Here is a 26,921-nt window from a genome sequence, read left to right on the forward strand (position 1 = left end):
TTTGACCATTTCAGACTTCATTAAGTAAATACCAGTTAAGTATTGGGTCAATTAAACTGGCTGTTTCCCCTACAACCACAAAAGAACTGTGAGTTTTGACTGACAAACCAACATTACTTTTTACTGATTCTTTTTGGACCCAAAATTAAATTGCATGTTTTGTACACACCCTAGATGTGATGCAATATACATATTTTTTATCGATACCAAAAAAAAAATTTTCTCTCTTTCTGTTTCATTTGTTTTCAATGTACTGATCCAAATTGACAAACACAAACAAAATAAATTTAGTTTTAACACAGTGACACAAATATTAAACAAATCAATAAAGCAGAGATATAAATGAAAACTTCTTACCCATCCACCATGTGCATTTATCCAAGGGTTCAAATTATCAGTTAAGTACGTATGAGCCCATTCTACAATGTTGTCCACAAGATAAGGCATTTCTTTCTCAACACTCTGAAGGGATAAAGCTCCACTGAAAGAGAATAGGGCGACAATTCGACCCCAGTTAATAGTCTGGTCACTAAAAAGTTCATTAATAACAGCCTGAAAAGTGCAATAAGCTGTATGCTGAGTAATATGAAGTTGTTGGCACATATTTGAGAATTGGTCATGATATCTTTCCTCAAACTCATCGGCCATGGCACGCATACTGATTGCCACTTTACTTGGACGGCGGTCAAAGCAGGGACAGTTTTCCCAGGTAAAACCCTGCCTCCTTAGACGGTAGTTAACATAATCTTCAAGCAAATACCGAGAGACCGGCACATTCATCTCGGAGTTGTTATTTGACGAAGAACCCATAGCATCCTAAAGAGAAATTTGTTCAACAGTTAGACATTAGATTTTTGATATTAAAGAATTAACATTTATCACACTCACTGTAACTCTCTTTAAAAGTCGAATAGTTACAAATTAAAACAAAACTAAAATATTCAAGAGTTTAGTTTCCAAAAATATTAAAATCAGTTAAATAAAAATGTAAAGTGTTCATACATTTTTCAAAGGTTTGAATTGAAAGAATGTAGAAATTACCAGCGATGTTCTCCTTTTATATTGGTAATTTTTAATGATTTTCTCATGTAAATATATTTAAATATATGTTATATTTACAAAAATAAGTTAAAGAATGTCGAATTAATTTGAAGAAACAACAGAAGCAATTTTAAAATATCAAAATGAGAGGAGTAAGAAATTTCCAGACACCAAGTTGGTAGATATTATTTTGGAAAATAGATCTTATCAATCAGCAATTATTTTTGTTTTTAGCTTTTTCTGTTCCTCGGTTAAGTTTCCGTTAGAAAATATTACTTCCAGATAAACACCCAAAACATTTTCCATTTTCTTTTTCAAATTCCTATTTCGTAAAAGTCCATATTTCTTTCACACGCCCTCTTTTTGTTTGTTTGTTTATCTGTGTATGTATGTATGTGCGTGTGTCTATGTGTGGGTGGGTATGCTTTAATTTCAGTTAATTCCCACAATAATGTCTCCTCAGGCACAAATTGTTTATCTACAACTCCTGAACGGGTAATTGGCAATAAGAAAGTGGTATGAAAAAAATTACTCTCACTACATCTGCCCATTTACGCACTAACCCTTTCTGAATAACCATTATGTTTCATGTAGTAGCAGTATTAGGACCGAATCACAAGACTTTCAGCGAGTCTGTACTAATACTTCTAATTTCGATTCACATATACAGTTTCGCACGTTATAGGACCACACACAGACGTAATATGCATCGATAAATCTTGTGTTATAACTCTGATAAATTGAAAAACTTTATTTTCTTTGTTTTCTCTTTTTTATTATTAATTCTGGGCAGATATAGATATATATATTAGCTATGAACAGAATTTTACACACAGCTATATACTACTGCTACTGTACATGCATGTGCACGTGCAGAAGTGACAGATGTACACAAGCTGTCTCACGTGAGCCAGTGACAATTGGTTTTTTTTTTCTTTTTACTTTATACTGATCAGGATTGAGTGAAAAAGAATAAAGTTATGGGCAAGCAATTAGGAAGCCATTTAACTGCTCAGTTTATACAAATGATATTTCTAGATGTACACATTCATTACACAAGTGCAGCCAAACACACACAGGTACTGTAATACACAACTATAATATACTCCTTCAGTCACATATACAAACATAAAATGCTCCACTGATACAATATTCGTGTAAAGGTACCTGCAACACATACATATAGATACTACAATCACAAGAATCAAGAGACTGTATTTTGTTGATCAAACTATGCTAGAAACAGCAGCCAAATCTCCATCAAATCACACCCTGTAGTTTTAAAAACATAGATAATATGAGCGTAGACTCACTGCAAGACGGGATGGTCATAGCTGGAATGCCTTTTGTCTGCACGATTAAAACTGACCTGATGGGTAAACAGTCAAAACTACACGAGATTTGACACCATTTTAGAGTAGTGTTTGCATACACTGTCTTTTTATGTTCCGTAATACTATCAGGAAAAGTTTTAAAGATAATTCATTGTCTAATTAGGATTAAAACAAAACACATATAGATGCGAGTTACTGTTAAAAAAGTATAGAAATAATTTGTGCGCAGTTAGTTACATGTCGAGTGCACGCCTAGTTCGAGGTGCTTTACACATAATGGCAGGTACGATAGTTAAAGGCTACAGTAGTTAAATAAGACCGGTAATGTGAGTATATGTGATGCAAGCACTCCGTCTGATGCATGTGGGAGAATGAGTCAGTGTGACAAATTTGAAACAAAAGGATCAACTGAAAACAAAGCCAAAAATAAATTCATTGCCAAAACAACCCCTTTGGATCGTTCGTTGTTTACAGTTTCGGTGGTCAATTTAACTGAAGCTATTAATTAACGCTCGCGAAATGATTTAATTACTCTCACTGGGGAGCGGTATTTGACAGAGATCGGGGATAGGCTAGAATCTCTTTCATAAAATTATTCCTTGCTACATCTTCATTGATACACTCAATTATTATCTTCAATTACTTGAGATATATATATATATATATATATATGTATGTATATATATATATAGGCGGAATGAGTAAACGCATATATCTACACATCTGCATTCAGTTGTGGGTATGCGTGTAAGTTTACAATTTATCTACCGTGGTGGTCGCTGATCTAAGAGCTTTTATTTCTATTTCTGACAATCTGAAACACCACTTCACTTTATATGCTTTGTAAAATTGTGTAAATCTTTTTATATGGGAGAAAAAAATATCTAATAACTTCCAAAATGTTTGCCATATTTATCGGAAACAACCGCTCAGAAGAGTATGTATATATATATATATATAGTTCAATATTACAAAGGAACTTATTATTTGATTCGAAAACCGTGAGAAAGTATGCGGCTTTTGTTGGGAGAACAGTGTGACAAACGAGGAAATGGGAAGGAAATCAGTAAGAGAACAGTAGGGAGACAGTAAGGGGACAGTAGGGTTGTCTTGGTGAAGAATGAGAGAAAATATATGAATGAATGAACGTTAGCTTTCTCTCCTCCGCCTCCCTTTTGCTTTTAAGAATGAAACTGTAACCTAAATCCCGTTTACTATCTTACCTTGTTTGTGCTATAATTATTCAACAACCTCCTTCCGAGAAATATTACGTAATATCCTTTGTTTCTAAATAGCAAAATATTTCAATTTTGCTACAGATGGAAAGCCAGTTTCAAGGCGATAATAAAACTACATCAACTCGGCAAAGTATAACTACAGAACATGGCGACTGTAAAACGTCTCAACAAATAGAGTTAACTCTATTTCTATTTTTGATATAAATATATTAATTTTAATTTTTGTATCTACTAAATTAAAATACATTTAATTATTTCCGTTTTAAAGAGAACGATAAAAATAGATAACTGATAAGAAAACAAAAAAAAATAATAAATACGCAGAAACGACTGCTAGATTTACACTGTCAGTTTCTGCCATCTTAGTAGCCTTGGTTACAAACTAAACAACTTTTAATCATCTATGTCTACAATCTTTCGCGATTTTTAATCTTTTATATTTTTATATTCATTAACAACTTCATTGAAATTAAATTAATTGATAAGATTTTATCGATCTTCAGAATCGACATGTAAAAGCTGAAATTTGTTTCACGTTCCCAGTTGTTCGAAAGTTCAGAAGATCGTGTGTCCTAGAAACCGAAATTTTTTCAATTAAATTAATCAAAATAGTTAAAATATTTTCTTTATGGATTTTTTGCTTCCTTTACAAAATTCTAGCCAGTCATTAACAAGGCTCTTTTGTTTAGGTCCACAGTTCTTGGGATTTGTAGATACCGGAATTGGTTTGTTTTGCACATATATGAGCGCGTATTGGAAAAAGTTGCACTAATACAGGGTGTACATACAAGCGTCTGTGCTTCATTGCCGTTTATTTTGTGTGTGTATTCCATATGTTCAGTATTTGTGCACCTTCTAGTTCAATGGCTAACCTCAGTTCATTGACTGTTGCATGTTTTATACAGTGAAATTTATATTATTTTTCAGTATCTCTATAAAAACGTAATGTGAGGTCCAGTGATCACAGAAGGTATTCTATTGAACCTCTTTGTCCTATCCACCTGTCTGGAAAAATATCAATGTAGGCCTTTACATTGCTATATATTTCTTTATTACCCACAAGGGGCTAAACATAAAGGGGACAAACAAGGACAGACAAAGATATAAAGTCGATTACATCGACCCCAGTGCGTAACTGGTACTTAATTTATCGACCCCGAAAGGATGAAAGGCAAAGTCGACCTTGGCGGAATTTGAACTCAGAACGTAACAACAGACGAAATACGGCTACGCATTTTGCCTGGCGTGCTAACGTTTCTGCCAGCTTGCTGCCTTGCTATAGTAGTGTTGGGGTGTTCCATCTTGCTAGGAATAAAACTTCTCACCTACAAAGTCCTCTTAGATTGTTGCAAGTTCAAGTAAATAGAACCATTCACATACCATCAAAAAAAAAGAATTGTCCAATTAATCTTTTTGATGATATGATGCACCATACTGTACCTCCTGGTAAATTAATATGATGTTCCTCCATAATATGTGAATTCTCAAGCCCCCAGTAGCTGCACTGTCATAGTTAAATGAGCCTTTTAGTTTAAATGTAGCCTCATCATTCCAAACAATCTTTGCTGGAAAGCATACTTCTACAAATCTTTCCAAGTACCACTTGCATAACTCCATTCTTCAATTTACACTGGGAGCATGGACTATTCTTGGAATGTAACTTTTCCAATGACAGTTGTTCAAAATGTGATGGATGAATGATCTTGAATTTCCTATTTCACACCTCACTTTCTGCACAGATATTCTTGAACTCTGGTAACTCATTTCTAGTACACTTTCTTGCTTTTGGGGCTGGGGTGTCTCATTGATGTCATGGTCTTCCTGAACTTATCTGGTGGACATTCTGAACAGTTCCGTCTGTTTCAAAGCTGTCTCTAATTCAAGTGATAAGTTGCATAGGTGAATTTATTTGAAGCTGAACTGTCTTGGCTTTCAGCACATTTGGTAGAAGTCACAATGATGATGACGAGTCTGACTTAGCTCTACATGACAAGTACTTGAGATGCATTCAGTTCATCAGATGTTTGGAGCAGAAAGAGAGTTTTGAGAAGATGGCTTCTATGTGTTGGCCCTTTATTGGCCTGCTCAGATCGCATGATATGAATGCTATCAAAGCAACACCAGCTATTATCAATATTCTTTTTAGAGAAGGCCCACATGTTCAGGCAAAATGTCAGCTGGATGTTGGCACCAGGCTCTGGTGTAGTGTTATCTAGTGAGATACCTTCCTTTTATTGGGTACCAAACGGGGTAAGGTAGGACACGGGCATGAGTCTGCTTTTTGATCAATTAAACTGGGACAATTAAAGATGCTTTGCTCAGGGTTTACATAAAAACCACAGAACTAGAATTTGAATATGACTAATGTCTTGCTCCTGGATCTCTTAGCCTTTGTGTCAAGACACATACACTGAACAGAAATAAAAATCAGTCACTATATTGTAACATTAATGTTGTTAATTGAACTTATAATTATACACAATAGTGATTTATTTTAAGGAGTTTTGTCTAGGAGAGAAACTCATTGAAATTTCTGCTTGATTATGATGAAACCTGCATTTGACATGTAGCAGTATTATTCAACCTCTTGGCCAGGTACCACTGCCAACCAACAGCTAAAGGCTGTTCACAGTGAATAATGGTTATAAAAAATTTCATTTAGTTCTTGGTTTGAGAATGAGGTTTCTTTCTGGTAGCTGACATTGTTATAGTTTCATTTGTCACATCAATACAATTTTTTTAAGACAAGATAACAGAGTTGTTTCCCTTTGATGAAGGTTGATGTATGATGTAAAGTGTAGGATGAAAATGCTCAGTTAAAAATGAATGTTCTATATTATATGCATGTAAAAGAGTTCTTTGATCTGCAGATTCATTTCAGCATGTATATTTCGTTGATACATCTTCGTGGATAATTACATCTACATCATTAGAGTGAATTGACATGACTGAAGAACAGAACATTACAGTAAGTCTTTTTCTGAATCAAAAATTAATCATCATCATCAATATTTAACATCCATTTTTCGTGCTGGCATGGATTGGACAGCTTGACAGAAACTTGCAAGGCCAGGTTCCATAGTCTGTTTTGGCTTGGTTTCTACGACTAGATGCCCTTCCTAACACCAACCACTCCACAATGTACTAGGTGCTTTTTACGTAGCACCATCACCTACACCAATGCTTTTTACATGGTACCTTGGTTTTAGGATCTCAGTTCTGTTGTGGTAGGTGGGTTGAGTAGAGCAATATAAAGGTGTTTCTTATTCACTACAAATAGACTTTGGCTGTTGGTTTGAGAATGGTACCTGACCACATGAAATAATTTTATTTCATGTCAGAGTGTTAAAAATAAGTCCCAATTAATGAAAGGAAAAATAGAGATTTTTATGTACAGCTAATTTTTTTTCATTACTGATATATCAATGAACAATTTCTGGTGATTTACTTCAAAAGCATGATGTGCTTGTTATGGACTATAGGTATTTTTTTTATAAGATACCATCTTATCACTTTTTAATATATATATATATATATATATATTATATATATATATATATATATTATATATATATATATATATACTAGCAATGCATCCCGGTGTTTCGTAGGTGTTATGACCTATAACCACATTGTATTATTTGTTTCTTTCTTATGGGCAGAATCGGCACACAAGGAGTGAGAAGCAAACAACTTTTCTTTATAAACATGTTTTTTGGTCATTTTGTGATGAACAATGCTGAAATTGTTGAAACCAAAACCATGTAGAATGGCAGCTTAGATTAGAAGGAAATCCTAATAATGCCCCCAGAATTACCTATACTTATGGATTTAAAGAATTGGATGACATATGAGGACATAGAGGTATCTGTATTGCAGAAAGTAAGGCGGCGAGCTGGCAGAAACGTTAGCACGCTGGGCAAAGTGCTTAACGGTATTTCGCCTGCTGTTACGTTCTGAGTTCAAATTCCACTGAGATCGACTTTGCTTTTCATCCTTTCGGGGTCAATAAATTAAGTACCAGTTACACACTGGGGTTGATGTAATCGACTTAATTCCTTTGTCTGTCCTTGTTTGTCCCCTCTATGTTTAGCCCCTTGTGGGCAATAAAGAAATAAGGAAGTAAGATCCATGGAAAGAAAGCTGCTTCATTGTGAAAAGCATCATCTCTAATGTTTGGGCAGACTGCACACTTCAATATATATTAAGTGAAACCGACAATGCTTCCGGGTAAACTATATTTTGCATAAGCCTAGTATTGATAGAATAAATATACAAGTCATCTGCACTGCTAACTCGAGAGCATGCGATATATAGTTGTCCATGAGAAAAGCAGGGTATTTGTAAATTGAGACCCACAATTTTTAAAGTTTGACCCTGGGCTTTGTTGATTGTCATAGCGAAGCATAATTGCACTGGGAACTGGAAGCACTCGAATTGAAATGACACATTTGAGTGAATAAGGGGCATGCGTGGAATGTATGCGATCTCTCCTCGATGACAGCCAGCAATAATGGTTGCTTGTAGGACATGACTTGTCATTGTAGTTACAGTCAACCTTGTACCATTGCATAGTTGTGGTAGGGTCGAAATTCCTCAAGGGCATGATAGGTGCACCTTTCTTTAGGAAAAACTAATGCGGTGGCAGTCCTGTAATTTGCAGAGAGTTGAAAAATTCAACTGGATAGTCAACAGTGGCATGCTTGTCGATGGTTGTATCAATGGAGACAAACGTTGAAACAACTGCAGGTAGAATGTGGAGGAGTTCATGGATTACTTTATCAACACTTTCATTCTGAGGTGCTAAAATAGCTCTCTCTGCGAACCATGCTATGTTTTTGAAGTTATCTTGCAATGTGGGAAATATCTTTTCTTTAAGCTCAGTCAATGTAGACACCATGTGCTCATATTGCAATGCATACTGTTGCAGGGTGTTAGTCAATGGTAAAGTGCCATTTCCAATTAGCAGAAGTTGATGAAAGAATTTCTCTGCTAAGAGGTCATTGTAGAAATGAGCTCGCATATTATTGCTTAATGAAAGCTGATGAATAAATCTCCATAGAGGTGAAAACTTCAGACACACATAAATGTCATCAGCTCGTGTACCCTGTGGTATGATTGGTAACATTTGACAGAAATCCCCTGTGAGGACAACAGTTAAGCCCTTCATAATGGCAGTAATGTTTCTAATATCCCTTAGTAACCTATCTTGGGCTTCTAGTATACTACAGTGTGCCATCATGCATTCATCCCAGACAATAAGTGTAGTTTAGAGCAGAATTTCTGCCATCGGTGATCATTTTCAAATATTACACATTTTCAAGTTTTCTTGAGTTTGAATAGGGGCAATTTTCTTTGTGGTCCTTGTTTGTGGAGATAAATGAGTATGTCTTCATTTTGGTGGCATGGCTGAAAAGAGCGAATGATTACGGAACATATAAGATGGAAGACAGCAATTTGAAGTTGCAGTCAGAACACTTTCTGTGACCCTTCCTGCTAGTCATATCTTTGTAGTCTCCATTGCAGCTATCCATGCCACATTTTACAGCCTTTACCATATAAACAGAGCATTGAGCAAGTCATGATATTGATATTTTGTTACTTGGCACAATGTTCAGATGGCTTCCAGTCCTTCATCCTCCATGTCAGCTAATTTTTTCTCAATTACAGTTTTAGTCTTTATGCTTTCCAATGCAGCTGACTGTCCAGCAATGTATCAAGCTGTTCGTGAAAAATGAAATCAAAAAAAGATCATCAAATTTAGCCTGAACAACCTGCATGTTTGTATCTTCTTGTCTTGACATCACATGCTTGTTGTCACATGATTCTCACTCTCATACAAGCAATGTCATTCATTTCATCCAACCTATGCAAGCATGGAAAAGTGAGCATTAAAATAATAATAATAATAATGATGATGGTGGTGGTGGTGGTGGTGGTGGTGATAGTGGTGATGGTGATTATTATTATTATTACTATTATTAACCTTTAACCTCTGTTAAACTCTTCATAGAAATATTTGAAGCCAGTGAACCTCAGAATGATAAATGAAATCACCATATTCCACTTTAAAATCTTTCACTGTTTAAATCCTCTTTTGTGCAATATTACAATTCATATTGTTAGCATCACATTCTTGTTGACAGGATTTTGATGGTGAATATGATAAAGATATGCTATTAGAATGAGAAAGTATTAGAATCTAATTGATGATTTTATAGTTATTTCTTAATCTAGGCAACAAATCCTTTTTCAGTTCCTACAATATATAACAACACTAAATTATCTTTTGAAATCAACTATTGCTGATTTACCCTTAGTAATAAGATGTTCACTTCTAGTTGCCTCCTGAATCAATTTCAAAACAAATATTTTTGCATTATGAAATTGGACATTATCTCATGCACAAATATAACTGAGCTGTAATTGCTGTGTCTGTTATTTCATTTACATCTATCAAATAAAACACAAATTATGATACTGCTTGTTTCAAGGATATTTGAACACCAATAGGCATTTATTTTAAACTGCAGCAAGACTCAAAACCGAATTGTCAAATTGCTATGTCAAAATCATGGTATAGCAAGTTTGCTCATGTAAGCAGCCTAGTAATGGATCAATCAGCAGCCAGACATCATGTGATAGATCATTCTAGAAGCCCCTAAACATTTCCTTACAAGAGTTATGAATAGGTATATACTGAGCACCAAATTTGCAGAGTGTCAAAGATGTCCAAGCAAAATGTTGTCTCCACTCTTTCTAAGTTTATTTGCACAGAGACTGACCAATTCCTTCACTTGTTGCTTTTAAAAGTCATTCTAATGGCTATTTACTCAACCTTGTAGACAGTAGTCATAGTTTGCTCTCATGAACCCAACATGGTATATTTTCTCTTGTCTTGGCAGCTTATTTACAGAGCCTTCTAACTCAACTATTTGTAAAAGCTTTCCAGTGTGTTGACTTTATTGTTGCAATTCGTGACCAATTCATAACCAACAGGAGAATTTATTTGTGCAGTAAATTAAAAGTTACTATCAATTGTTCATGAGGTACTGTTACACCATTTACACACAGCTACACACAACCATCTTTGCAACAAAAGCATCAGAGACTAACCTCAAACAATTTGTGCTGCCTCAACTCTTTAACAAACTCACTTTTGATGTATGGTTTCATTTTCTTTGTAAGCGGCATTGCAGGTTGTACTTTCAATAAATTGCGATTGAATCTTTCCATTTACTTCTCTGAAAAAATAATTATATGTCCAGTTTTTATCAATCAAAGAACCTTCTTTCACAACTCTTCTTTTAATTGTACTAATCACTTTAAAAGTGGGTAACTTTTATGTACTAATCTCTGTTAATGGAAAATCTTTAATAAAAATAAGGATGTATGTTAAATTTGACTGAAATTTCTTCCATGTGCCTATATAATTGAATACAGCATAAATTTATAATAATATGTAATTTTGAAAAGTTTACTTGTTATTTTCCAAGGATAACACATTTTCTATTTATTCTACAACTTACTTTGTCTGATGAATTTCACTATTGTTTCTACAAATGAAGCATTTCAAGGAGACAATTGTAAATCTGATGTAGCACCAGAATCATTTTGTAAAACTTTCATGTATTCTAGGGTACTTGACCTGTCCACAAAGCATTGTTCCACTATTAACAATCCAACTGAAATTGAAGTGACTGCTGCAATAAAGAATAAAAAAGAATCAAAATATATCTGAATCATAAAATGTCCTAAATCTTGATAATTGTTCAGCAAAAGTTTTATCAAAGGTTTCCCAGGATGTTAATAATAAAATTATCTTCCCTTGGTCCTTATCAAACCCTAAATCTGAAGAAGTATATTTCTGGTGGTATAATCCCTTATTTGAGTCAAACAATGAGCATCTTCCTTGTTCCATGGTTAGAAAGATTAAACTAAACACGTTTCAACATTATACAAACAATATTGTATTACCAAGCTATTTTGATGTTCACCTCCACAAATAGTAGCAACATATTCTTTTAGACTTAACTTCATATTAATTGATTTCTACTTCGAACATAAGAAAATAATGATCTGTTTAGCAAGAGCATAATAGATGAATTAAGTAAATATTTTGGCATGAAATCTATATCAAAATAATAAATTTGTATTTCAATTAGTTTCATCTTCATTATTTTAAAATATACTGTTATATGCTAAACATCCTCTTTACCAGTTCACATAATAATAATAATAATAATAATAATAATGAAATCATTGTATACAGTGCTCAGGTGCACCACAACTTGTCAGAAAGTGCACATAAAGTACATGCAGTAATGTAAAAATGTCTGGAAAATGAACAGTGTATGAGTCAGATACATGCTTGTGTGTGTATGGAGGGGAGAAAATCAAGTGTAGTGTTGGCGAATCTCAGGAAGCATGGAAGTTTTGAAGGACACAACTGAAATAATCTCAGGGTAAGATGCCTATAGCTTCTAAAAAGTTAAACATTTTTCATGATCATATCACAAAATAAGAGCCATGACTGAGACACATCAAGAGGCAATTATTTACAAGAATCTTGACTTTTCAGTAATTCAATCTAAACGTCCTCATTTCAATAATATCCTTATGTGAGGGAATGCTTTTTTTTATGTAAAGGAATATTTAAATATTGTGTTCTGTCATTCTGAAATATCACTTCCCTAAACAACATAAATCTGTTTAGTTCAGAGGATCATTAAATATCCTTGACTTACCTTACGATGGGAGACTCTTACTCATTTTTTCTTCACTTTACAAATTATTTAACACTTTGCATGATACTAAATTAACTAAGTAATCAATTGATGAAACTGCTAAAAATATAACTTCATTAATTAGCCAAACCAAAAAAATAAAAAGAAAGAAATTGCTTAGAAAATTTCCTCAAATATTATAATCTTAATTTGGCATTTGATTAGATGAAAAAAATATGAATATTTCACTGAAGCAAGAGAGCTGTTTATTTCAGTTTGTTTCATAGAGCATCAACATCTCATCTTTTAATAAATCATACAAAATTGTATATAAACTGTAAATGAAAACAAGAGAAAAAAAATGTAGTTACATATCTATAGAATAATCAGTTGTATATTGTCAATAAGATGTTTGCATTGGAACAGGAGATTTTTACAAGGTAAGAAATGAAAAACTGCTGCATATAAACATTGCCTATATATAATAGCACTTACATGCACCTTTGTGCTGTTGACGTAAAGAACAGTCATAAACTGACTATACTTTTTAGGTATTGAACCTGTGGTGTTATAGGGAAGGATTGAAAGTGAGGGAGTAGGCATGTCCTGTCGGAAGTGGGGTCTGTGGATCTCACCAGAAGTGCTGCGGTGGACATGCGGCATTTAGTGAAGCACGAGGGTCAGTTGGCGACGAACAGCACATCAGAGCAGACGTGTGAGATTGTACAGCGACGCGACATATAGCACACATGGATGTAGAGTGAACCTTGGAGATTGGGATAGCACGTGGATGTTGAAAGTGACCCTTTTTCTGGACTGACAGGTAAGACTACCATAATTCTCTCTTCACTTTACATCACAGAACCATATGGTCATCACCTACATCACAGAACCATATGATCATCCTTTACATCACAGAACCATATGATCATCCTTTACATCACAGAACCATATGACCATCACCTACAAATATAATCTGAATTAAAGAACAGTAAACATTCCAAAATTTTTTATATAGAGAGACTCAAACAAATATGTCTCTACAGCTGGGAAAGTCTTAAGATCATAGAACCATATCACATTGTGAAATGATAAACAATTACAATAATCATTACTCCAGTTATACAAATGGCCTCTTGCCTACTTTGGGAGTTCAGATGAATTCCAGGTTATTGTAGAGTCAAAATGCAACAATAATTTTCTGTTAGATATATATGTTTTTATCTTCTTTTATCTTTTACTTGTTTCAGTCATTGCATTGCAGCCATGCTGGTTGTCAAACAGTGGTGGGAGACAAACAAATATATGGAGAGCAACAGTATAATAAACTTGTAGATAGATAAAAAAAAAATGAGGAAAGCTTGTAGACAGATCAAAAAATTGGGAGATGATACAAAAGGTGAGACAGGGAAAGAGTCAGAGGTACATAGAGGTAAACAAAAGCAGTGGCCTTGATGGTAGATGTGAGGGGTGATGAGAATAATAGCAGAGGGCGTTAAAGATGACGTATGATATGAGGGGGCAAAAGCTGCAGAATGGACCCAAATGATTGGGTGCAATGTGGCAATAGCCACAATTTAGTTTTTGATAGACCATGATGGGCACATGCTATTCAAGCCCATGCAGATGCGTATGGCATTTCAGCAACACTTCACTTGCTCAACTGTTTGGGATGAATGACAGACTGGAATACTGGATGGATTTCAGTGCCTTCCTTGATGGTCTGCTGAGTCTCTCAGCAAGGTAGGTGGAGTGTTGCAAAGAGACAATAACAGCTGCAAAAATATAATATAATGAAATTATTGTATACAGTGTTCAGGTGCACCACAACTTGTCAAAAGTGTGTATAAAGCATATGCAGTAATGTACAAATGTACAAATACGGGAAGTAATGACTGTTTTCATGGCAGCAAATCACCTGGTTTGCATAGTTTGCTATATGTGCTCTACTTTTAAATGCCAAACTTGTTTGGAAACCTCTTGACAGATATCAACCACAACTGATAGCTGAGCAGAACCATTCCAAGTTTAGTGAGTTGCTGAGAAATGACCCAAACAAAGAGGATCAAATACGATAATTTTAGGCCTGTAACTCTGCTAAATGCAGATTTTAAAGTGTTAGCAAATAAAGATGGGACTGAAACCAACTGCCTTGAGAATAGCCACCAAGTATTGGTGGTCAACCCTATCAAAGACTTTTGAGTGATCCCAATTGATCAGGTCCCAACCCATGCCAGGTTCTTTACTCACCCTCTCTATGATGCATCACATAAGGTGGAGGTTGTTGTGGATAGATCTGTTTGGGATGTTGCATGCTTATGTATCACCAATCAGACCATCCACAAGTGCCAACCTCGTTGCTAGCACCTTGGCCAAAATTTTGAAGAGCTTAATATAAGGAATTCATGATTCCAACAGCAAGACTTGTGAAGGTGTGTGGCTTAGTGGCTAGGGTGTTCGACACATGATCATAAGATCGTAGTTTCACTTCCTGGACTGGGCAATGCACTGTGTTCTTGAGCAAAACACTTCATTTCATGTTGCTCCAGTCTACTCAGAGAGCAAAAGTGAGTAATCCTGTAATGGACTGGCGTCCCATCCAGTGGGGAATATACATGCCATGGAAACCAGGAAACGAGTTCTATGGGTCTATATGACTCAGGAAGGATTGTTATCGTATTTATTTAACAACAAGACTTGTATTTCCGAGTTTTTGTTTACTTAGATTTATAATCTGCATGTAATCTATGTCAAGGCGAAAATAGGTTTTGATTTATTTGTGTTCTGATAAGTTATGCTTACCAAATAAAAATATTCATATTTAATCATACTCAGCAGTACAATTGTTTATGTAGTTCAGGTTAATGCTTTCTAATAAGTGGACTGTTTCAGTTAATTTTAAATTCTAACAGTAAAATTCAGTGTTGTGTTTTGAAGAGTGTGTTTCTCATGAATGCGGTGTCTTCTTTTGAGACACAACATTCATTTGAAATAAACTCTTAACTACTTTTCCAAATAAATCTGTTCAAAGCATTTAGCTGAAAAACCTCTCTCTCTCTCTCTCTCTCTCTCTCTCTCACACACACAGAGGAAAGCATCACTGAAATAAACAAATAAATAAAACTACTGACCAGGGATGTATTTCATCCTGAAAAATAGCAAACCAACTGACCACATGAACTACCCACCCATGTATATACATTTCTTTACAAAAATACAAAATACCTTACACACACACACACACATAGGCCTTAGAAATATGCACATCCTTTTTTTTAAATAAACACCTTCAGAACAGGCAACTGAAATACTACACACATACATACACAGACGTGAAACTAAATAAAAAAATAGATAGAATAACAATAATAATAATAATAATAATAATAATAATGATAATAATAATAATAATAATAATAATAATGATAATAATAATAATGATAATAATAATAATAATGATAATAATAATGATAATAATAATAATAATAATCCTCTCTCCTATAGGCACAAGGCCTGAAATTTACATCGATCCGAGTATTTCACTGGTACTTAATTCATCGACCTTGAAAGGATGAAAGGCAAAGTCGACCTCAGAGGAATTTGAACTTAGAACTGTAAAGACAGACGAAATGCCAGTACGCATTTTTGCCTGACATGCTAATGATTCTGCCAGCTTACCACCTTAAATAATGATGAACGTAGTTGTGGCTGATGCCAATACTGCCTGACTGAGTACCATTCAAGCGTGGGTTGATGCCAGTGCTACCTGATTGGCTCCCCATGCCAGTGGCATGTAAAAAGCACCATCTGAATGTGGTCAATGCCGGTGCCCCTCTGACTGGCTCCCGTGCTGGTGGCACATAAAAGGAACCATCCGAACTTGGTCGATGCCATTGCCACTCGACTGGCTCTCATGCCGGTGGTACATAAAAAGCACCCACTACACTCTTGGAGTGGTTGGTATCAGGAAGGGTATCCACCTGTAGAAACCTTGCCAGATCAGATTGGAGCCTGGTGCAGCCTCCTGGCTTGCCAGTCCTCAGTTAAACTATCTAACTCATACCAGCCTGGAAAACAGATGTTAAACAATAATGAATAATAATAATAATAATAATAATAACAACAACAACAATACAAATAAACTATTACGTCTACCGACTTACCATAAACAAAGTAATAAGATCCTTCGCCTACAATTTCATGAAATTAAACATTACACCATAAATACAACACACAACCAATGCAACAACTCAAGTAGCAGGCCACCCACATATGTCAATGGATATGTATCTACACCACCAACACTAAATTATGTTAGTGTTATCTGATGATTGTACTAATGTGGAACTTGAGCACTCCTTTCTCAAGTCATAAAATATTAATAACATATATATATATATATATATACACACACACACACACAAACATATATGTATATATATAGACATATGTGTGTGTGTGTGTGTGTGTGAGTGAGAGGGAGAGAGAGAGAGAGAGAAGAGCACAGGTTTGAAATGTTAAGAATTTCCTCCAATTTTCTTAACCATGAAGCCAACGCACACTATGTTATTTCCTCACCGCAACTTTGTTTCTTTTAATTTTTGGACCATATTACATAAACACACACTCTATAGTTAGTTAGAGAGGTGGAGGTGGAGTGAGAGAGAGAGGGAGTAGTGAAGAAAGAGGAGAAAAAGAAATTGAGAAAGGTGATTAATATTAATTACACTTAGGCCAAATAGTCATGTGGTCAGCTGAAGGTAGAGGCAAAGAACACGAGAAAAAGAGGGAGAGAGATGTGTTAGCAATGTGCAGTGGGGAAGGAATACTTATTATGTGGTTAAAATGTTAGCCAAAGGGAGGGAAAGGTAGATAGAGAGAGATGGACAAGGGAGGCAGTTATATTGAGAGATGTGGGAAGATGGTGGTGGTGTGTTGGTAGTGAAAAGCATTTTTTCTTGAACTAATTTTTTTTATAGCGACCATTGCTTAAAGCATGCACATAGGTGCAATTATTCATCATCTGCTCACTTAAAAAATTGATATTTGTTTCATCATCATCATCATCATCGTTTAATGCCTGCCTTCCATACTAGCATAGGTCGGACGATTTGACTGAGGTCTGGCGAACCAGATGGCTGCACCAGGCTCCAATCTGATCTGGCAGAGTTTCTACAGCTGGATGCCCTTCCTAATGCCAACCACTCCGAGAGTGTAGTGGGTGCTTTGATGTGCCACTGGCATGAGGGCCAGTCAGATAAGGGTTAATTTAGTCTAAACTCTGGATTCACAAGAAACACAGTTGCAAGCTACCTGAGAAAGGATGCATAGATATAGAGTGCAGATCAGCGAGGAACAGTGCGAAAATATAATAAAAAGAGGTAAAAGACAATACCAATGAAGACATGAGGAAATGAATGTAGACAAACATCAAGATTAATGAAAGAAAGCCAAACTATGAATGATTGAAAATGCAAATCATTCTTTCTTTCTTAAATAGGTTTTCTTAATTTAATTCATTCTGTGGAATTTCCACGAGTCCCACTAATACATATATAAATAGTGTAACTAGATAAAGGTTAGTTAATTAGGAAAAATCTGTGTAGTTGCTTGATCTAGTGGAAAAGGTAGCCAAATTTTTTCTGAAACCACACCCTACACTCGTTAAAAAGCACACATCGGATAACGTGAATCCAGGTATATGTTGTCAATAAAAAGATGGAATGGTTGCAACTGGAATGTCTTTTAACCAGAGGTCTACTTGTTCATCATCAATTTTAACACTGTACACTAAACTATCACACTCATATACAGAGTGCTTTATGAGCCGACAAAGGAGTCTCAAAGTAGTCACTCGATTTTCTAGAAACAGTAACTAAATCAAATCTCCTTCAAATCTTATTCATCATCATCATCATAATTTGCCGTCTGTTTTCTATACTGGCATGGGTTGGACGGTTTGGCAGGAACTGGCAAGTGGGAGAGCTGCACCAAATTCCATTTGTCCATTTTGGCATGGTTTCTATGGCTGGATGCCCTTCCTAATACTAGCCATCTTACAGAGTGTACAGGGTATATTTTTACGTAGCACCAGCACAGGTGCTTTTTAGGTAGCAATAGCACCAGCAGGGTTACGAAGTAGCTTGCAAGATAAGGAACTCTTAGTTGAGAAAGGGGATGGGACTGAGGGATATGGATGTGTGCAAGGCAAGAGGTTAGAGTGTAACAAAAAGATAGGGATAAGGCGGTGAGCTGACAGAAACATTAGCACGCCGGGCGAAATGCTTAGCGGTATTTCATCTGCTGTTACGTTCTGAGTTCAAATTCCGCCGAGGTCAACTTTGCCTTTCATCCTTTCAGGGTCGATAAATTAAGTACCATTTACGTACTGGGGTTGATGTAATTGACTTAATCTCTTTGTCTGTCCTTGTTTGTCCCCTCTATGTTTACCCCTTGGGGACAATAAAAAAATTTTTTAATTTTAAAAATAAGAAAGACAGGGTTAGTTGTTTTATTATAGAGGCATACTTGGCTACATCAGTGCGATAAGGATGGAGAAGGAAAGTGGAAAAGAATTAGAAAGATAGATAGAAAGAGAAATAGATGTTGTTGGAGATATACTGAGGCCTACACACAGGGAACAGTGGGTGGGGAGCATAAGTGGGATAGAGGGAGGATGTTCCATAAGAGTGTTCGGTGATATGTTTAGAGATGGGCAAGATATAAGTGTAGCAGGTAATGGTGAGAGAAATTAGAGTGGCTGGGAGTGGGATAAGGAAGATTTCTGAGGGTATGCAATGTGCAGATAGGCACCTGAGAGTGGAGGGGCCTGCAGTCAGTGAAGCACGAGGGGAGTAGAGGGGAGAAGCTAGCAGCAGGTGTTGAGAAGGTGTGTGAGTTTTGACAGAGGACAGATAATATATGTATGTGGGAGGTAAAGCATGGCTGTAAAGAGCAAGCCTATATGTGTGGATGACAATAACTTCGCTTAGCTTGATGTATCTTCTCAAACACAACAAAACACCAGAAGTCTCAGTCACTTGTCATCTCCTCTGTGAGGCACAGCCTCTGAAGATCATTTCTCACCACTTTGTCCTTTGTCCTCCTGGGTAAATCCCACCACAGGTACACTCCACAATGAAACCAACACTTCTTTATATGGCTATCCTTATGCATATGCATCACATGACCATACCAGCACAGTCTTTTCTCTTGTACACTACATCTGGTGCCTCTTATACCCAATTCTTTATATATATATATATATATATATATATATATATATATATATATATATATATATATATATATATATATCTTTAATCATTTACACTGTTGTACATGCACACTCACTGATTCATCAAGCGAAGAATACTGGCTTTATTTCTTTAAAGCCTTCGCATGTTCTCTGCAATCACAGAAGTTACACTGCCATGAAGCATAGCTGTTCATGCACAGTATACAATCTGCCTTTCACTCCGAGGGAGAGGCCCTTTGTTACCAACAAAAGCAGTAGCTCTGTGGACTTTGCTCAATCTATTCTTATTCTAGCAGTTACACTCACAAAGCATCCACCTCCACTGCTAACTTGGTCGCCTAGGTAATGGAAACTACTACTTCAAATAAACAACTGTTAAAAAAGGAGTCACATCACATAATGTGATTCTAGATACACTGTATCTAAAAATTAAAAGGAAAAAAAAGCAGGATGGTCATGGTTTGAATACCTTTCATTCAGAGGTCTGCTTGATCAGAACTAACAGTCATCGCTAAGCGATTAAGAAGGTAGTACCAGAGTTGATTTGTTTGACTTAAGCATTCAAGGTGGTGTCTCAGCACGGTTCCAGACCAATGATTAAAAGAAGGAAAAGATAAAGAAATATAACGCTAAAAAATATTTTTGGTATCAATAAATTAATCTGTAAAGGCGGTGAGCTGGCAGAAACGTTAACACACCGGGCGGCATGCTTCAAGGTATTTGGTCTGTCTTTACATTCTGAGTTCAAATTCCGCCAAGGTCGACTTTGCCTTTCATCCTTTCAGGGTCGATAAATTAAGTACCAGTTACGCACTGGGGTCGATGTAATCGACTTAATCCCTTTGTCTGTCCTTGTTTGTCCCTTCTATGTTTAGCTCCTTGTGGACAATGAAATAGGAAACGTTACCATGCTGGGCGAAACGCTTAGCAGTATTTCATCTGCTACTACGTTCTGAGTTCAAATTCCGCTGAGGTCGACTTTGCCTTTCATCCTTTCGGGGTCGATTAAATAAGTACCAGCTACGCACTGGCGTCGATGTAATCGACTTAATACGTGTGCCTGTCCTTGTTTGTCCCCTCTGTGTTTAGCCCCTTGTGGGTGGTAAAGAAATAGGTATTTTGTTTGCCGCTACGTTCTGAGTTCAAATTCCACCGAGGTCGACTTTGCCTTTCATCCTTTCGGGGGTCGATAAATTAAGTACCAGTTGCGTACTGGGGTGGATCTAATCGACTGGCTCCCTCCCCCAAAATTTCGTGCCTTGTGCCTACAGTAGAAAAGAATAAATTAATATGTAGAATATTGAAGAGTTGCCTCCCCTGAAGAGTTTACAAAATTTTTTTCTTATTTTTGCGTCATCTTTTATCTTGTGTTTCAGCAATTAGATTGCGACTATGCTGGGGTACCGCCTTGAAGAATTTTTAGTTGATGAATAGACTCCAATTATTTTATCCCTTTTTAAAAAAAATTTTTTTACTTGTTTCAGTCATTTGACTGCGGCCATGCTGGAGCACCACCTTTTGTCGAACAAATCGACCAGAACTTGTTCTTTGTAAGCCTAGCACTTATTTTATCGGTCATTTTTGCCGAACCGCTATGTTACGGGGACGTAAACACATCAACATTGGTTGTCAAGCGATGTTGGGATGACAACAGACAGACACACACACACGTATATATATATATATATATATATATATAATAAAATATTAGGGAATAAATCCAAATTTACAGGGAAAAATCAGATTTAAGATTAAATCCAATTTTATAGTATAAATATATTATATTATATTAAATTAGAGATAAAACCACTATTAGGCAAATCAAACCGTGAAAAACATAAGCCAATACATAAAATTAATTAATTTATATTATTTTAAATATATATCAAAAGTTAAACTTTTAATACTTTTGATATATATTTAAAATAATATAAATTAATTAATTTTATGTATTGGCTTATGTTTTTCACGGTTTGATTTGCCTAATAGTGGTTTTATCTCTAATTTAATATAATATATATATATATATTATATATATATATATATATATATATATATATATATATATATAATTGCAGCGTGGAAGGTGTTTATAAGCCATTTAAGTAGCACACAAAATCCGTTAGATTCACTTCAACATTTAAATATAATTTGTCAAAATATTTTCGTCGCTTTGAGACCGCGACCTGTTCACTGACAAAATTCGTGCTGCATCTGAGAAAGTAACACTTAGTTCATGATATATATGCACGCGTGCGTGCGTGCGTGTGTGCATACATACATACATGCATACGTACATATGTGCGTGTGGGTAAAAAATCTAATTCTTACATACCTCTCTTAACCCTTTAGCATTCAGATTACTCTGTCAAATGTAAAGCCTGTTTAATCACATTGTTTTAAATTAATTGTACAGCATCTTGTAACTCTGAGATTTTGATGATGTCCCTGTTTATTTTTAGAATGACTTTGTAGGGTAGGTGTGAAAGGTCAGAGCTGGCTGGTTTGAGCATAAAACAGGAAGGCCATTTTGGCCTGATATGGCCGGTTTGAACACTAAAGGGTTAATTCCAAAAGACGCTCAACCACAATTTGTTGGGTTGTGTTCATCATGAAACATTAGTAGAGAAAACACTTTAATTTCACTTCTTGTCATAGGGGATGTTTATTTATTTATTTATTTTGAAAAATTGAAATTTTTACAAATTTTTTTTTTCAGAATCACAATCTCTGTATTTTTCTACATATTTTGCCCAAAAGAATTTTTTTTTTTAAGTGAAAATTTAAGAAATAGGGGGAAAATTAAAATTTTGAAATGCATTTTTGTTTTTGCAGATTCAGAATCTCTGCCATCGATATAGTGTGTTCCCCTAAAAAAAAAAGAAATCCATGATCTTTGCCTCTGCCTTACTAGGCTTACAATGAATAAGTCCTGAGGTAGATTTGTTCAACTAAAAGGCAGTGCTCCAACACAGCCGCAGTCAAATGATTGAAACAAATAAAAGAATATATATATATATACATATATATATATATATATATATATATATATATATATATATATACGACGGGCTTCTTTCAGCTTTCGTCTACCAAATCCACTCACAAAGCTTTGGTCGACCTGTGGCTATAGTAGAAGACATTTGCCATGCAGGTTGATGGAACCCAGAACCATGTGGTTTGGAAGCAAGCTTCTTACCACACAGCCATGCGTGCACCTATTAAGTGAGGCATTTACAGCACCTGGGTTTCCCAAGCTGTCACCCATCTAAGTACTAAGCTCGACGTTGCTTAAGTTCGATGATCGGACGATAACCAGTGCATTCAACCTGATATGACTGTAATAAATAAATTCTTCAATCAGTTTGATTGATTACAGCCACTCCCATAAATTCTGTGGACTTGTGTCTTCTTAAAAACTACGAAGAAGTGCACGACATACAACTAATTGTTTTATTTATTTAATTATCACCACCATCTAAGGCTGAGGTATTGCTTTCAATCATGTCTATTTGTTTGTCCGTGGACAAGATATCTCAAGAACTGCTGGATGGATTTGGATGAAACTTTTAGGAATGTTTGGCCTCGCGACTGGCACGAACTGATTAGATTTGGGGATTGATCCGGTATCGGACAAGGATTCTGGGTATTTTCCCATTTTGTTTTTTTTACTTAATTTTTGAGACCGGACGGGTTCATTTTAGGCTTACAAAGAATAAGTCTTGGGATCAATTTCTTCGACTGGAAAAAAATGTTTAAGGCAGTGCTCCAGCATGGCCGTAGTCAAATGACTGAAACAAGTAAAGGCATAAAAGAATAAGACAGAGACCTCTGAGATATGCTGTGACTGCGAAGACCCGACAATTGAAGTGAGTTCATGGCTCACAGGACGGCATGCTGTGCTAACCTTGGATCGTAGAGTGACCTGTTGTGCTTGAGGAGACCTATTGAGTCAAGTATGTCAACACCAACATCAAAATAAAAATCTAATGGAAATTGTAGTTATGATACCCGTGCCGGTAGCACATAAAATGCACCATCCAAATGTGACTGATGCCAGCGCCGCCGAACTGGCGTCCGTGTCGGTGACACATAAAATGCACCAACCAATCGTGGTCATTTGCCAGCCTCCGGTGGCACATAAAAAGCACCCACTATACTCACGGAGTAGTTGGCGATAGAAAGGGCATCCAGCCGTAGAAAGACTGCCAGATCAGACTGGAGCCTGGCGCAGCCTCCTGGCTTCCCAGACCTCGGTCGAACCCATGCTAGCATGGAAAATGGACGTTAAACGATGATGATGATGATGATGATGATATATATATATATATATATATATATAGGCTCAGGAGTGGCTGTGGCAAGAAGTTTGCTTCCCAACCACATAGTTCCGGGTTCAGTCCCACTGTGTGACACCTTGGGCAAGTGTTTTTTTACTATTGCCTCGAGCCGACCAAACCCTTGTGAATGGATTTGGTAGACGGAAACTGAAAGAAGCCCGTCGTATATATATATATATATATATATATATATATATATTTGTGTGTGTGTCTGTGTTTGTCCCCCACCACCTTTATTGCTTGACAACCGATGTTGTGTGTCACGAGAATGAGGAGATATGGTTGCGAAAACAGACCTTGAATTGGCTTTTGGAGGCTCCTAAGTATGCATATTTATGCTGTGTTGTGGTGTGGTGATTGTCCATTTGTATATGATGTTTTTAGCACCTTAAAAGTCAGCTAAGGACAATCACATGTATAACCAGCAATGAAGAACAAATCAACAGTACAAAGAAGTCAAATGCCAATCCCTTTAAAACAACAACTTTAACAGTAGCGGAATCACAATCCCACTACATCTACACATTCAAAGCAGTTTTCCAACGGTCCTTCAGCTACAACACACCTTTGATAAGTTCAGTAGTTACTACAGGCCACGACAGACAGAGAGGATGCTCTTGAAGATGAGAATTTGAAATTATGGAGACAATATTTACATATATATTTACTTGTTTTAGTCATTTGACTGCGGCCATGCTGGAGCACCGCCTTTAGTTGAAGAAATCGATCACAGAACTTATTCTTTGGTAAGCCTAGTACTTATTGTATCAGTCTCTTTTGCCGAACCGCTAGGTTACGGGATGTAAACACACAAAGATCGGTTGTCAAGCAACGAGTGGTGGGATCAAACACACAAATAAACATATATATATATATATCAGTGCTTTTCAAACTTTTTGCTGGAGCAGAACCCCAAGGAAACATTCCACTGGCTCGAGGAACTCCTGTGCAATAATTTAATAGTCTTATGCACACATATCTGCACAGGAGACTTAAAAATTACTGCCGATTTTAGCAGTTTTGTAACTTCTTGCGGAACCCCTGCATTGTACTGGCGGAACCCTGGTTGAAAACCACTGATATCATATATATATATATATATATATAGCAATAATAATTCTCTAATATATATATATATATATTATATATATATATATATATATGTATATACACACACACACACAGAGGCTGTATGGTGAGTATGTACAGGAGTGGCTGTGTGGTAAGTAGCTTGCTTACCAACCAAATGGTTCCGGGTTCAGTCCCACTGCGTGGCACCTTGGGCAAGTGTCTTCAACTATAGCCTCGGGCCAACCAGTCTTGTGAGTGGATTTGGTAGACGGAAAATGAAAGAAGCTCATCGTGTGTGTGTGTCTGTGTTTGTCCCCCACCATCGCTGATGTTGGTGTGTTCATGTCCCCATAACTTAGCAATTCAGCAAAAAGAGACCGATAGAATAAGTACCAGGCTTACAAAGAATAAGTCCTAGAGTCGATTTGTTCAACTAAAGGTGGTGCTCCAGCATGGCCGCTGTCAAATGACTGAAACAAATAAAAGAATAAAAAAGAACATATATATATATATAGAAAGACTTCCGGCCGTCCCCCCACCCCGGAAAGAGACTGCTTGGGAAAGGCGTGTCTTGCTTACCAACCACATGGTTTCGGGTTCAATCGCACTGCATGGCACCTTGAGCAAGCGCCTCAAGCTGACCAAAGCCTTATGAATGGATTTCGTCGACAGAAACTGAAAGAAGCCCGTCGTTACAAAAATAAACAAATTTGGGAGAAAATGGGTGGGGGCGGAAGTCTTTCCGAAATTTTTTCCAGAATCATAATCTCCATATTTTTCCGCATATTTTGAAAAAAAAAATTGTGGAAAAAGTTAAAAATGAAGGAAATGGGGGTGGAGGGGTGGTAATTTAGAAATGTCGGTTTTTGCCAATTTTTTTGCAGATTCGTATTCTCCGTAGCCGAAAAGGGGGTGGTTTGTGTCGAAAAGAATTTTTTTTAAATAGTGGTTGGGGAGGGGGGCGTAAGTCGTACCAAAATTTCCAAAAATCTTTGTAAAATGTATTTTTAAGAATTATTTTTTTCTTCTAAATATGCGGAAAAATACGGACATCAGGATTCGGACAAAAACTTGGAAACATTTCTGGTTTTACGGTTAGGGTTAGTGTTGGGGAAAAAAGTCAAAATTGAAATAGTTGGGAAGGAAAGCGGGAGGAAAATTTCAAAATGCCGATTTTTGGCAATTTTCCGCAACCTACGTATCCGAAAACGGGGATTTTTGGCAAAAAAAAATTACAAAAATAAACAAATTTGGGAGAAAATGGCGGGGGACGGGCGGAAGTCTTTCCTTTCAAGCACTGGAATTTCCCCATGTCCTGCTAGTTCTTAACTATTTTGCCAGACAATATGTTGTCTTGTTATACGCCTGTCACCTCTTCCTCAAAGTACATGTTACGTCGTGTTATAACGACGTAGATAACAAGGTAGAATAAAAGAAGACTTATGGGGCATAGAGATCAGGTGACCAGCACCGAACTGACTCGCGCTAAGACAAAAAATAAGGACACTCTTACCTTGATATAAACAATCGGAATAGTGTATTCAGCTTCGATTCACGGAAATCGACAGAACACGATAGTTGTATCCACATGCTTCACGGGAGTCGTCAGAACTTGACGCTGGTACCCACACTTGTGCTCTACCTGAACCCCTGGCCAGAGAAACCACCCACCCTGAACGATTACTTCCACGTATCTGTTGCTCTCGACGTCATGACGAAGGAAAACATTGTTCGAATGTCCCGCCTCTTAACGTGATGTCACATCTCCTCGCTTCCGGTTCCGACATCTACTTTCAATTTCTCCACATGAATATTTTTTTTATTAAAATATGACTGGTTAACAATTAATTTTACAACTGAAGGGAAGTAAGGCTATACATCATTAAACGCATTTTCTGACCATATTTCTGCAA

General features: G+C 36.3%; 1 protein-coding gene across 6 annotated transcripts in view; it reads right to left on the reverse strand.

Annotated features, from left to right (window-relative positions):
* The window catches only part of LOC115216413 (bcl-2-like protein 1), an 82,753-nt gene extending 56,086 nt beyond the window's left edge, over nucleotides 1-26,667 (reverse strand). The window contains exons 1-4 of one of the 6 annotated variants that reach the window (XM_036506801.1): nucleotides 26,522-26,667; nucleotides 11,143-11,316; nucleotides 10,730-10,857; nucleotides 358-816 (exon numbers count right to left, since the gene is read on the reverse strand). In XM_036506801.1, the coding sequence (XP_036362694.1) occupies nucleotides 358-816; nucleotides 10,730-10,849 (579 nt within the window). In that variant the 5' untranslated portion in view covers nucleotides 10,850-10,857; nucleotides 11,143-11,316; nucleotides 26,522-26,667. Of the gene's footprint in view, nucleotides 1-357; nucleotides 817-1,041; nucleotides 2,310-2,354; nucleotides 2,498-3,598; nucleotides 3,789-10,729; nucleotides 10,858-11,142; nucleotides 11,317-16,502; nucleotides 16,637-26,521 lie in introns of those variants that run through there. The other 5 variants (XM_029785728.2, XM_036506803.1, XM_036506802.1 and 2 more) reach the window with 5 other exon arrangements.
* Nucleotides 26,668-26,921: the final 254 nt, after the last annotated feature.

Source organism: Octopus sinensis, linkage group LG10, assembly GCF_006345805.1.
Source record: "Octopus sinensis linkage group LG10, ASM634580v1, whole genome shotgun sequence".
Taxonomy (NCBI): domain Eukaryota; kingdom Metazoa; phylum Mollusca; class Cephalopoda; order Octopoda; family Octopodidae; genus Octopus; species Octopus sinensis.